Source organism: Alosa alosa, chromosome 13 (assembly GCF_017589495.1).
Source record: "Alosa alosa isolate M-15738 ecotype Scorff River chromosome 13, AALO_Geno_1.1, whole genome shotgun sequence".
In the NCBI taxonomy this organism is placed as follows: domain Eukaryota; kingdom Metazoa; phylum Chordata; class Actinopteri; order Clupeiformes; family Clupeidae; genus Alosa; species Alosa alosa.
The window spans coordinates 27,272,272-27,286,172 of NC_063201.1; the positions used below are offsets into that span (position 1 = coordinate 27,272,272).

Below are 13,901 nucleotides of genomic sequence, written 5' to 3' on the forward strand. Positions count from 1 at the left end.
TCAGTAGGCTAGGCCTATGTCATTTTAGCTTTGTAAACAGATGTTTTGGGGTTTTAGGAATTCACGCCAGTCACGCTGGTCTCCGTGAAGTAAGACCTCGCTTGAACGGTATGTTGCCTTCACTGGCACTGATTTTATTTCTCTCTGAAGTTATGGAGTTTTAATCAAGTATTTTATGTGTAGCAGGGATGGCCAGTTAGCACAAGGGCACGGCAACCATCACGCTGGTCCTACTAACACCTGAACATACTGCTGCTTTGCCGACCGCTGTTTCACCAACATCTCACACAAACATCTGCGGCTAGCGTGATTCGCTTGCCAGCTGGATTGGACTGTGTTTTGTGTTTTGTCCTTCGTCTTTGTGTGTGCAGCTTCTGAATGAATGAATCAATGAATATGTTGTGATTGTGAGAATGCATTGAGTGTCTGAGTGTCTTGATTGACGCAACTGAGTGTTTTTGTTCATTTTGTTTATGAATTTGTCAGTTATCTCTCTATGTCTGCTACTGGAAGGAGGCCATTTGTGTAGCGCTGCTGATACACAGTGTGACAGCGTTTGGCTCCTTTTACTTGATTGTGTTACTGTGTCATTCCTTTTATGTTACATCTCATCTCATTGTACCACTGACGGAGGCCCTCCATAGTGCTGCTGATCCTCAGTGTCTGCAGCCTCGTTTTGAGAAGTTTTTGTATTTTGTGTTTGTCCTGTGTTCATATGACCCATCACTAGCCGGAGGCCTTTTATAGCTGTGGATCTCTAGTGCCAGGGCCATCAAGGTCCCTGGCCTGTATTGTATTTTGTGTTAACCTGTTCAGGTGTGTGTGTGTGTGTGGTCCCCTTAACCTTGTGTTGCTTTCCTCTCTGTTTCCCAGGAGCTGAGGCCCAAGGTGGAGGTGTAGCTGAGGCCCAAGGTGGAGGTGCAGCTGAGGCCCAAGGTGGAGGTGCAGCTGAGGCCCAAGGTGGAGGTGTAGCTGAGGCCCAAGGTGGAGGTGTAGCTGAGGCCCAAGCTGAGGCCCAAGGTGGAGGTGCAGCTGAGGCCCAAGGTGGAGGTGCAGCGTCCCTTTCGGTGGTGAGATACCCCGTGTCTTTGTGTGCCGTGCCTTCTTTTTCACTTGTTGTGACCATATTTTTCCTGTGTGAGTGATTGCGCACGTGTGAGTGGGTGACCCCCTGGCCTCCCACTGGTAAGCCTCAGCTATCCTTCTCCCCTTCCAGTGTATGCGCATCCATGTGTGTTGGTGCAACATGTTTGTTCATTGTCAATAAAAGCTTGATTTCCTTTATGGAACCACGTCTCCAATTCAGTTTACGAACCTGAGTGCCTTATAGGGTTAAGGTTACTGATGTGTGTGATATCTTTGGGTGCAAGTCCCATCGTGGCGTAGTCAGCAAATATATCTGGGCTCAAAGCCCCTAACAACCATACCACTTGCCACACCTGCATGTCTACTGTGTGTGTTTATGTGTGAGTGTGTGTGTGTGTGTGTGTAGGTGCATTTGCCTGTGCTCATGAGTGCATGTGTAGTGTGCAGTCACTAAATGTACACATATTAATTTATTGTATGGTCCCCCATGAACGGAATTCCACGAAACGTGGCATGCATTCAGAGGGTGTCATGATGATCCTACACTTCAACTTCTGTGCAATTTTGAACCTGTCAGCCAAAGATACCTGCAATTACAATGCCTCATTTTTGTTTTTTCATTTTAACTCGGTGGCGCAACATATCAAATGAGTGGCCCTACCTATATATACCTAGACCCACTGTCATTATTTAAACATTTGTGATCATTAATTAACTCTTAAATACACCATTCCTGACCTGTCATGCGACAATATGACGTCACGGGAGTGCCTAACCATTTCGCGCGTGGTGGTCGCGGCACTAGCTGCAATATTCTCCTAAACAGAGGTGTTGCTGTTTGTTGCTGTTGTAAAAAGGCTATCGCTACCCACTTCACACCGTAGAAGAAGCAATGAAGCCGCTAGTTGCCATAGTGAATCTGTGATCGGTGGCGGGTCTATTTGAGGGAGCCGTGGGCAAGACTTATCCAGGATGGGTTTCACCTGGCTTGATGAATCCGTGTCTGCTCATCCTGGCTTGGTCTTTGTGCAACCAATTAAGCCTGTACGCTCTTGTTTTGGATTCATTGAGCGCAGCTCAGTAACTTATCCCGGATGTCTTAATTCTGCTTTTGTGCAATAGGCCCCTGGTCTTTCAGTGTCCAAGGAATCGTTGACACAAAATTGCTGCGCGGCGGTCATAATAATAAATAGCAGCAAGCGGCCATGATAGGCCCGAGGACGTGTGGCTCCGAGACTCGTGCCATTTCGGAAACTAACAATGCACTCACATGTGGAGTGTCATTGCACATGTCTGATGTGTGTGCACTTTGTTTTTGCAAGTTTTATACACTGGAAACATTTACACAAATATAGGGTGCAATGATGTGCCTTTTTGTGTCAGTTGTGTTTTGACTAGTGACATCAATTAGAATGTTTTTTGTGTCAGCCTGTGTATCTGTGTGTGTGTGTGTCACTACATTTCATCACTAAATAAAAAATGGCATTTATTTCTGTAAGGTGCACACCACATGTCTGTAAATTGCTCAGCCCCAAAGTCTCCCTCCACCATGGTTCTTATATTGCCAGATTTAGGACAGTGTGGCACATACATGAAAGTCATGTCCAGCTGGGGTGAGATACATTTCAAAATGTAAGAATTCTATACGCTTTTTATCTTTGTATTATTTAAAAATCAAAATCAAATCAATGCAAGATCTGGGTAGCCTAGACTGTCCTGAAAAAATATACCATGTGTAAATGGCACTTACAATGACCAGGATAAATGAATGAATATCAGCAGGAAGCGATTACATCAACGTTTTTTGGTATATCCCGTTTTTAATATTTTTTTTCCCGAAGTGTTTACAACTTAGTGTTAACTAATAATTGTTGCAAACTGGTACTACGAACAAAATATTAGTGCATTCCTGGATCTACATCCTTATGCATGCTTCCTGCCAGGACTTTTCCCAAATCACGGAAGTAACGTCAACGCAGCAGTATAGTAGCAGATAGTAGCATCCATCAGGCAAGTGTTATTTAATTAAACTCCTGGTGTACTTACAAACTTTTCAATGCCTCGTTTTATGAGTAAAGAACATAGCCTACTGTAGAAGTTTCGTACCATTCAGGGCATTATTAGTGGGGTAATTTACGAGATAAAAGTTGGTTCCATTACGCCTGCAGAAACTCATTCGTTTCTGACAGCGCTACTCGACCAGGGCTCGACCAAGGGAAAACAGGTTCTGGGAGGGTGTTTGGCTCGGGGTCATGGTGCAAAGGACCCTAGGGTGAAATTACGCCGAACCATCACTTTAACAAATTGCCAGTCAAGGGTCCTGCTGAGCAGACCAGACAAAACATCACTGCAATGGTCCAGACGAAGTGATGAAGGAGGGAATTGCGTTTCAGGTTCCGACAGGGAGGCCCGGACTCTTGAGATGATTTTGAGGTGGTAAAAGGCAGGTTTGATGATGTTTTTGATATGTGACTGCATGAGATTGTGAGATGAGAAAGTTCACACCCATTTTTGTTTTTTGAATTGCTCACAAGGGTGCTGTGCTAAAGCACCAGCCCCTTTTTCCCTTAATGTCCAAAGTGCCCTTTTAAGACCCGTGGATAACTATTTTGAAAATTAGTACAATTAGCTGTGAACATTTAATAATAATCTATAAAATAATAATTTATGTAAAAAAATTAAAAAACATGGCCGTTGGTCGGTCAGTTTACATCACATCGATGTGAACTTTTAGTTGCATGATGCACACTGATGACCGATGTGTTAAATGAATCGGCGTAAAGTTGATTACCCATTTTGATGTTAGTCAAACTAGATTACCCTAGTTGATTAGCCTGATATTAGACATACGACTGAAATTAAAGCTAGATCTAGCTATGTTTTGAATGTCAGGCGAATGTCTAATTATAGGCTACCTTACCTTGCTCAATGTCTCCTCTCCTCCAACATTGAGGAACATTAGCCTAACCATTCAAATTATATATAAATAAATGAAAATAAATAAACCGTTTATATCCTATTTTATCTCGTCTCATAGTGCATTTTTTCTGAAAACAATCTTTTGGTTGTAGGCCTAAGCTAAATTTGAAGCTGTGGCTTTTCAAAAAACGTGATTTTAAAACAACCTGACAACAGCATTATCACTTAATTTTGTTTTCATCTAAACAGCTAAGCTCTCATTCTTTTTGAAATGTCAAAGGGAAAGCATAATTTTCAAAACGTTATGTTGCTAGTAAGGCCTAGAATTTTTCATGTTAATGTGTTTTCTGTCCAGTATTTGGTAACAGTAGCCTATATTCCCTTGGGAGGCAGTAGCAGACAAATAAATTGAATTTTTAGATAGATAGATAGATAGATAACATTATTAATTCCCCAGAGGAGAAACTAGTTGGACCTTTGGATTCCTAGCTTAAATATGTGGCTGTAGTGTATTAAAAGCACTGGAAACGTCAAAGAACATTATTCTGATAGATGCAGCAGTTAGCTCAAGATGACTGTGCACCTTGTGCAACAGATAGACAAGGGCATCGTCTGTACCTACTCCCTCATTACAGTATATGCAAATTGGAGTGGGTCCTGTAAGGCACAGACCTGTTTCCTTAAATGCCCAAGAACAGTCCACTCAAAACATTTCATGATGTATGAGGTGAGAGCAATAGGTCTAAGGTCTTTTAGTGCTCTGGCACAATCCAAGATACTTTCCATATAGTTGGAATCTTAGACAGGGACAGACACAGTGTGAATAATATGTAGTGAAACACTGTGCACAGCTGATCAGCACATACTTTAAGAAAGCGTGACCCCACATGACCCCATCTGGCCTTATTCACATTATGGATTTTACACAAGATGTTTTCCATATAGCTGGAATCTCCGACAGCGTGAATATCTAGTGGAGCACCGGGCACAGCTGATCAGCACATACTTTTTTGACAGCTTAATAGAGAATTCCTATCCCAAGATAAGATTTTTTTCCCTAAATGTAGTCCATCCTAAACTGAGATAAGTATTTCAGAGGAAGTTTCTGTAATGAGGCCCCAGCCCTATATTCAGAGAAAAAGAATCTTAAGGAATGCTATATCAGCTTCTGTCAAAGACAAAGCTATAGTTATGAGCTACAGCTATAGAAAGCTGATTAGAAGATAGAGTAATGTCAATTCACGTTGCCATTTACACATTTAATTGTGCAATATGTTTTCTTTTATAAATCATGATATGAATTTTGCAGTGAAGATGCCTCATAAAGACAGGAGACAAACACAGAAAGAAAGCCACTAAAGGCAGTGGATCTCTCTCTCACACACACACACACACACAATAGAAATAGATTTCACCTGGGGTACAATGATATATAATGTGGTTTATTGAATTTTGTTTGAATATGGGTCGCTATAATTTAAAAGATTGACCTAGGCTAAATTATGTTGACATATTATATTTTTAAAAATCGTATTCTTTGAGCCCCTTTTTCAATTTGAGCAGAGGGGTGGCTCCGGGTGGCACAGGCCACCCTTGAGATTCAATTGGCCACCCCAGGTGCCACCCCCAAATCCTAGTCTACGATTGGCCATTAACATGGTCTAAGGCGGGACCTTTCTTGATGCACATGCAGCAGTTTGAAGTGTCAGACAATAGAAATGTAAGTGGCAAACACACTTGCCTTTATGGCCTACAGGCTACTGCTTGTGCTAACACGCAAAGATATCTATTTACCTATTGCATCTGCCAGTGGCCATTTATCTAATCACACACTTAAGTCGCCGACATTTGCTACATTACAGTAGGTCATTAAGTGTTAACTGTAACTGCTTTTGTTTTCACTCTTCCGAACGTTTACAATGTCAAAATGCAGCAACAGCATATTACATGCAAGGATGATACTTTTTGGGTCCTTTAAATCTCCACTATGCAGCAGATCTAATTTGAACATTATTGTTATGATACTCCATTTAATTTGAACGTTATTGTTATAGCCAGAGATTATGATTAAGGTGTGCCTGTGAGAACCGACTGAAAGTGAGGAGAGACATGACAGTTGGGATGCAAATGACATGAAAATATAAATTGTGCCTATTGTGCTTTAAAAATTAACGTGATCGCATAATGACAATCAAAAACCGCACATGAAAATACGATATGCCTAGGTTACTCGCAAGAATAATTCACTTTCAGGCTGCACCATGATTCATTTCCGAACTTAAATGAAGATCTAAGTAGGAAAAAATAAGCCATAAACTATTTTAAGGCAGAATACAAATTCAGTTCCTATTTTAGAGATGGGTTTTATAGACCTATAAGTCAATTCAACACGTGAACTGCTTTGTTTATTGATTAGCAAAGACTGTGTAACCGATTGGCCGAAGTAAGTTATTAATGTTTGGGAAAATATCCTTTGGACAGACATCAAGAACCTCGATCAGTGAGGGACAGGAGTAACCAGCACTTACTTTCACTCTTAATTTGCCGTGCAAACAGTCAGATCAGACTCCAAAGGCGAGTCCATAATGTGCGCAAGCTGCGTTTTGACGGGTGCAATGTGAGGCTACTGTGCAAGACGGCGGGCCATTCTTTCCAGACTTTCTGCCAACAATCTTTCAAAAGACAGTAAGCTATTTAACTGTCGTGGGTGCATTGAGGACCTAATGGGTGGCTTCACAGAGTTAACAAACACTCAACCATGCATGTAGCCTAATGAGTGTCCAAGGTAAGCTATTAATGTTTTGCTCGTTATGATAAGCTATTACGGTTGGTTTTTGTTGACTACTACATAGCCGTGAAAGCAGAAAATATTTCAGGTGTGCCAGACCAATGATTAGACGTCACAGGCACACCCAATTCACTTTCAAAAACGACCAAAACAGAATTTCAACCTTCAACTTTGGCAACATTTGGGAAAGATTCATAAAAGATTGGAGTCTTTTGAGTAAAGCTTGAATGGGGGGCATTAGTTTTTTTTTTATCATATTCACTGAAACCGACACTATGCTCCGACAGAACAACATAAATCAGCCAGTTTTAAAAACAAACCCGCACTTCTACCTCCACCTAGAGCCTGTTATTTGTTTTGCAAAAATCCACAGCTCCCGGTTCTTCTGGTCCAATCAGAGCAGGGCTGTGTGAGATCTGACTGTCAATCACAGTCTGGTGCGCACTGACGAGCACAAACTCGATGAGAGGGTGCTCGGTGATAGTGGGGGAGGGGCATGAGAGTTGTAAACATTCAAAATTTTGGCTAAGTCCCCTCAATCTGTCAGACTTGCCAACTTCAGCTTTAAAAGACTACAATCTTTCAAGAATCTTTCCCAAATCTGGTCCAAGTTCTTTGGAGTAAGGTGGCCATAAGTTGATATACCAAATCTCATGTCTACATTATGCAACCCCCTTCTCACTGGTGAGCATCACCCAGCACAATAAAGTAGCCTAGTTACAATAGGAATACACAATCCTCCCACAGGATGCTTTTTTGGGTATACACTGAAGGTATAGGTTCAGTTTAACCTTAAACCCACTGTAATGTACAACGATACAAGGAAGTTTATGGTCACATGCATATAGTTACTGGAAGTAAGAAATGCAGTGAAATTATGTCTGGTGTCAGCCAGAAAAGTGCAGTAGAAGAGGGGTTTAGTAGATTAAGTGGCAAGGGCTGCATAAGAAAGGTGGGGAAGGATTGGGATTGGGGGGGGGGGGCACCAACAAGGAGCACCCAAGAGCAACAGGGGCAAGGAAAAACTCCCTTACTTAACATTATAATGTTAATGTTATACAGACCTTGTGCCAGTTCAAAACATAACAGGGAAAAAATAACTGTCATTAGGGCACTGCCACTTCATCTGTTGACAGATCAATAAGCAATAATTAACATGGATTAGATTCTAACAATTTATTGTTGATTTTTGTCAGCAACATGTGGTACATAACTTCAGTTTGTCTGTCTCCATTACTGTAAGTCAAAAGAGGGTAATTGTGAAATAACTCGACCATTGACCTCGCAAAGCGATGCCCCATGCCCTCATCATGCCCATAAAGAGGGTTCTGCTACTATGATTCAATGAAATACAATCAATACATGTAATGACAATCTTAAAAGGCTCATTTGACAAATGTATAAAGTTGATCATTGTATATAGCCTGGGTGTTCCCATGCTGCCTTGCGCGCGATTTGATTCACGCTGCTAAGGCAGCCTGGAGACCATGGAGCAAATTTTCGCCTGAGATAAGGAACCAATCACAGAACAGGGGGGAAAGCAAGACGATGATGAGCTATGCACAGACGCATTTGATAGACCTCCGTGGAACCCAATAAACGGATCTGGGCATTTTTTTCAAATGAACGTTTGGTTCCCAGACCACGTCTCATTGAGAAGTGGTGGCGCTAGCCAGGCTACATTGTATAGTTGATAACAGTAAGAACTTGATTAATAGCCCAGGCTTTTATTTGCTTCAATCGCCAAAGTCTTTTTCCAGGCCTTTTTTCTTTCACTCAAAGCTTTTGCTTGGCAAAGATGAGAGTCTACTATCAAAATGATTACGGTATAAATCATTGAGTAATAGAACTCTGAAGTTCGCACAGACAGACACACAGACAGAGACAGAAACACAGACAGACACTGTAGACTACTTTGATTGAGTTGGGGAGAATCTAACTAATCTAACAATGTATATACCATGTCCATATTGACAGAAGTTTAAACATTACGAATTCTGGCTAACACTGCCTGCCTGCCTTTCATCAGTGGAAAATGTGTTTTTTAAGCAGTGCCATCTACTCTAAACATGATTTAAGCAGCATAGAACAAGCTGAAGCAAGCAATCTGGTGGGCTTCAAGAGGTTTTTATACAACCAAAAAAACTGAAACCTGCCTTTATTTGTCCAAACCTGTAGCCACACCAGGCCTGTATCTAATTGTGACAAGGTTTTTAACATACTTAAAGATGATCTTAAAATTATCTAAAAATCAAAATATTCATGACTAGCCAACTCATTTTGCATGACGAGTCACATTGCAGTGATGCATGTGGCTTGAAATGGCCGTGTTAAACTGTGGGGTAAGACAAGACTTCATCAACAAGAGGCTTGTTGAGCTCAGGGTCCTGCAAGAGCAACACACAAACATAGAGTATATTAAGTAGACCAGTCAATTCAGTTCAGTTCATGCTTCTACAAATCTCAAACAATCTAATCTATTTTAGCGACTGTCAGCTAATAACTGTCAGCTAATAACTGTCAGCTAATGGTTTTGCTCTCATACCTGCACAGGTGTGTCCCTCTTGCAAACAGCCTTAAATGCCACGACACTGGCACTGATGGCAATGCAGAGTTGTAGAGCTGCAAAGATGATCATTATGATGCCCATTCCTTCCCACATGACCTATGGAAACACAGGACAATTATTTCTCTGAAGTGTGTGGCAAACACTGTGTGCTTTACGATACATACAGGGAGTGGCAATCCAGCTGCTTTTTACTACTGTATGCATTCATAATGCTAAAACTGCAGTGCATGCTCAAAAAGACCATTAATGGGGAAATCAACATACCTTTGATTTAGCTAGATATGTTTTGCAGATATCAACATTTCCTGATGGGGGTGGTGGTGTCCTGTCATAGTAGTCATAGTAGCCATCACATTGTCTGTAGAAGGGCCTCCATATCATGCCAACATTAATTGCATATAGAACAATGGCAGTTACAGCAAAGGCAGCACTTACAATGTTCATCAACCCAGTTATGAAAACCTGTAATAAAATACAAAATCGCAAACTTATTCCTGTATTAAACAATGAAATTACAGCAAGGTCAAGCTGATCAATCAGAGATGGTATCAATGTAACACACTGATAACAAGGTAAGTTGTGCATTTTTAATATTATGTTGATGTAAGAGAACCTTATGTTTTATATCACTTAAAACATATAGGTATTGGTAGCCATATATGTGGTATAGGTAGCCATATATGTGGTATAGACAGTAGATCTAAAGAATGCTTGATTCACAAATCAAAGAAATCTTTTGTATTTTTGGCCTAGTGAATACAATTATCCTGGTCTCAAATAAAACTTACCAGACAAGCACTTGGACACTTCTCTGCAAGAATGCATAGCACACCACATAGAATAAACTGAAAAGGATATAATAAGACAGATTTTAGATTCATTACATTACATTACATTACATTTGGCTGACGCATTTTTAACCAAAGCGACTAACAACATGGTAACAGTTAAGTTTCAAAGCAATTCTCTCAACAATTTTAGCACATTTTCAAAACGGTAGAGTACAGTAAGAATAAGTGCATCAGTGAGTGCTGTTTTTAAACAGTTGAGTGTCAGTTCAAGATTCATATCTTAACTCACTGAATTAGAGTTTCAGATATGAAGTTTGGGGGTCTTACAATCTTCGTGACCTAATAGCCTTACCAAACCACCGAGCCAATATGAAGCCCCGGACTCAGTGACAACGTTATATGTCGAATATGATGCATGCAATATTGCTCCAAAGCCAATGTTTAGCAATCCAATCATGATCTGAATTGTCTGTGAATAAATAAAAAGAGTAATAAAGTGGGTCATAATAATGAAATGTACAAATGCCTCAACATTAGCTGAATATTAATAATCTTAACAGTCTTAAAGTCATAAAGTTCATCTTTAAAGGACCATCCTCCAACACACAACCATCAGTATACTTGAGCAGCATGCACTATGAAAAAACACCCCTTAATTTCACCCCTTATAAATGCCTTACTTTTGTCATTAAAACCCTTCTATAATTACCAGTAAGTAGTTTTTAAGTAGAAACGTGCATAGATTAAGGAGGAAAGTCTACAGAATTTACCTGAATTCAGGAATCCCTGAATTAACACCTTAAAATAAAATTAAGATATACTTAAAGTGTCCATAACTACCCCTTTATCACAACAAACAAAGGGAACCCCTGACTTGACACCTTTAATGTAGATTATGGGGTCACACCTTAAAATGGCATTTAAAGGTAAACTGAAGGGCCTGTTTAAATGAATGACCACTTAATAACATAAATTAAGTGGTTTTGGTATGTTTTCAGGGGTAGGCCTAATTTCAGGTAAATTTGAGTTCATCACGTTTCGTAGTGATGTGTGCCACAGGAATTAGCCTACTCTGAAAACAATATTTCTAAAGAAAGAAAAAACAATTCACCCCCAGTGCAGATTGTGTTCCTCCAAGAAGCCCCCTGAGTTTGTGAGATACAGAGCATGCTGGGCTGTAGCAGAGCGTCCCCAGTATCTGACACAGCAAAGGCCAGTTACTTTTTGGGTTGATGTTGGTCACCGTTAAAACAGTCACCCCTTCCACCTTGGTCATTGTCACTGACATCCTGATAATTTGGCCGAGTGGTTGAGAGAGTAGGCTAGAACAAAACAAACAAACAACACATTGCTTAGGCTATTCATTACACGTCCTTTTACATCATCCCAAATAATTAGCTTAGGCCTACTTGCCTTACGAGTATGGGTGTCAATGTATGGGCTCTGTGTACTACTTGGAGTCGGCAAATCAGTTTCCTGTTCGTTCGTTGACATCGCTGTCAAGCACCTGAAGAGGAGTGCTTCAGTTGTAGCCTACCAAAACGTGTGCTGTGCTCACCGAAAATCCTTCCATTTTTATTTTGTGCAGCCACTGCACTGCACGTAGGCTGGAGTTTTTAGGAAAACGTGGAAGCTAAAAATCGCTTTTATAACGACTTGAAGCCGAGCCGAGTGGCACACAGTGATCCGAGCCGAGCCGCCAACGGACATTAAGACTAGGACTACATTGTTAGTGCGCTCATCTTCAGGTGCTTGTTGACAGAAACAGCCAGCTTAGCTGTCCATATAAAACTACACACATTGAATAAGGACAAATACAGTGAAAATCGTAGGCCAGATATAAACATCGGCTAGCCACCCACCCACCCAACCATGTCCTAGAGAAAGTGAAAGTAACAAACACGAAGTTAGATTTTGCCTACTGAGAAAAATAGCAACAAGTTACACCAATATAAAACATAATTATGTTACACTTACTTGATATTGCGTCAACAAATCACTCTACTGCGAGTTAGGTCAGACTTCCATAGGAAACAATGGCGGTGTTACCGATATGGTTTCTGAGATTCTGAGTTTCCAGGGCGGAGTTTAGCGTGAATATTTATAAACGGAGGATGTCGTGCGCGCCCATTATTGCTGAAGCGTGAATGAACTGTTGTCAAAGAAAGTAGAAGACCACGGCGTTTTAACCATAGACAGTAAAAGAAATGGACCAACAGACTCCGTCGTTTTCAATGGGAGGGCACTGAGTCAAATAGAACGATTTTTCAGTTGGTCCCCCCAGTACTGCGCAGACTCACACTTAACTTCGTGACGTTAGCCATCGAACTGAATCTTGTAACTCATATGATAGATACACAGAAATTCTTCTCACACTTCCTTCGCCTTCAAAGTCATCAAAGTTAAACATTTATTTATGTATCATTATCATTCTCACCAAGCCGTGTTAATGTTGAAGCTACCATACATGATCATCTTCAAAAACAGTCATGCTAAAACAAAACAAAAAAGTTATAGCCTTGAAGCTAATCTTCTTTCCACTTTTCCGACCTACGGTCAATCCATCGAAAACCTCTGAAATGATTAGTGCCGTTTTTAAAAAAAAAATAGGTTTACTTTTTTTTAATTATTATTAGGTTGCCTCTGTGTAATGCTTTACCTTAACATACGGTCGTGTATGCTAGGTTTTGCTCATAGATATATCTATGGGTTTTGCTTATGAGTTACCGTCATAGACAGTAAGGTGGACTGAGCTTCTTATCCAAACAATACGGTTATCTCCGTACGGCGCGAAAGAGAGATTACGTCAAAGCTAGCTTCCCTCCAACCGAACAAGCTAACTATTCTTCTTACGGATAACCAACGTTACGGACGAGGTAATGGAGTCTGTTTTGCCTTTGTAGTGTTTATGTAGATTACACAGAAGCTACAATATCGGCACAGGATATATGTTATATGAAGTTATGGTATTTCAAAAAAATCCTAGAATGAATGGACTTCTATGGGAGTTAGCAGAGAGGTGGTCCCTCCAGCCTACGTCGATTCTTCTACTTCCGGGAATTCGCCTGCCCCCTTGGTTTTAACACGTTTTTGGATGTTGTCATGTGTTATTAATGGAAAGTATGACTATGTCGTGTTCGAGTATAGATGCAATTTGGCGTCAATGTTGTTATCTTGTGTCGCAGCCAGTCAAACAAAACTTTGTGTCAGATTCAGTGGGTCGCTTACCATTAATATTAGGGGTTTGCACGGCGTGTCATCAGATCTGGACGTCGCCATATTGGAGATACTCGCCTCATTAGAAAGCATTAGGCACTGAAGTAAATCCCTAACATCGTCAAGGTCAAGGACAATGGTTAATTATTGCCGTGTTGTGCTAATAGGTCAGACTGAGAAAAACATTTGGTGTAGGTATCTATCGACTTCCAAAAGTTATTAAAAAAACAGGGAGAAAAGAAAATAATGCCAGAAGTTATCAGAGGAAAGGGCGCTTGTGGTTGAACTTGGTACTTCGTCTCCCTCACCCAACTCATATGGATCTGCGCAGCCAATAAACTGTAATTTCTCGAAATATCGCGCCTTTTCTTGTGGTCCAAGTCCTGCCCTGTATGCCTTCCCAGATAGCAGTAGACTCCGGACAGACTCCGCCTTCAAACTGGCAAATCCGTGTAACTGTCACCTCTGTTTTACTGTCGTGATGGAGACATTGACCCGGATCAGACACCAGGGGGCGGGAAGCACAGTCACA

The 13,901-nt window shown here is 40.8% G+C and overlaps 1 protein-coding gene across 2 annotated transcripts; it reads right to left on the bottom strand.

The window, feature by feature from the left end:
* Positions 1–8,504: 8,504 nt before the first annotated feature.
* On the bottom strand, positions 8,505–12,423 carry LOC125305861 (membrane-spanning 4-domains subfamily A member 8-like). 2 transcript variants are annotated; one of them, XM_048260891.1, is made up of 7 exons: positions 12,131–12,423; positions 11,265–11,475; positions 10,506–10,622; positions 10,151–10,207; positions 9,798–9,824; positions 9,339–9,458; positions 8,505–9,180 (listed from the first exon to the last, which is right to left on the bottom strand). In XM_048260891.1, the coding sequence occupies exons 2-7, from the start codon at positions 11,439–11,441 to the stop codon at positions 9,124–9,126; spliced, it is 555 nt and encodes a 184-aa protein (XP_048116848.1). In that variant the 5' UTR covers positions 11,442–11,475; positions 12,131–12,423; the 3' UTR covers positions 8,505–9,123. The 2 variants fall into 2 exon arrangements, with proteins under 2 accessions (XP_048116848.1, XP_048116847.1); XM_048260890.1 differs by having other exon boundaries at positions 9,627–9,824; positions 12,131–12,418.
* Between the last annotated feature and the right edge of the window lie 1,478 nt (positions 12,424–13,901).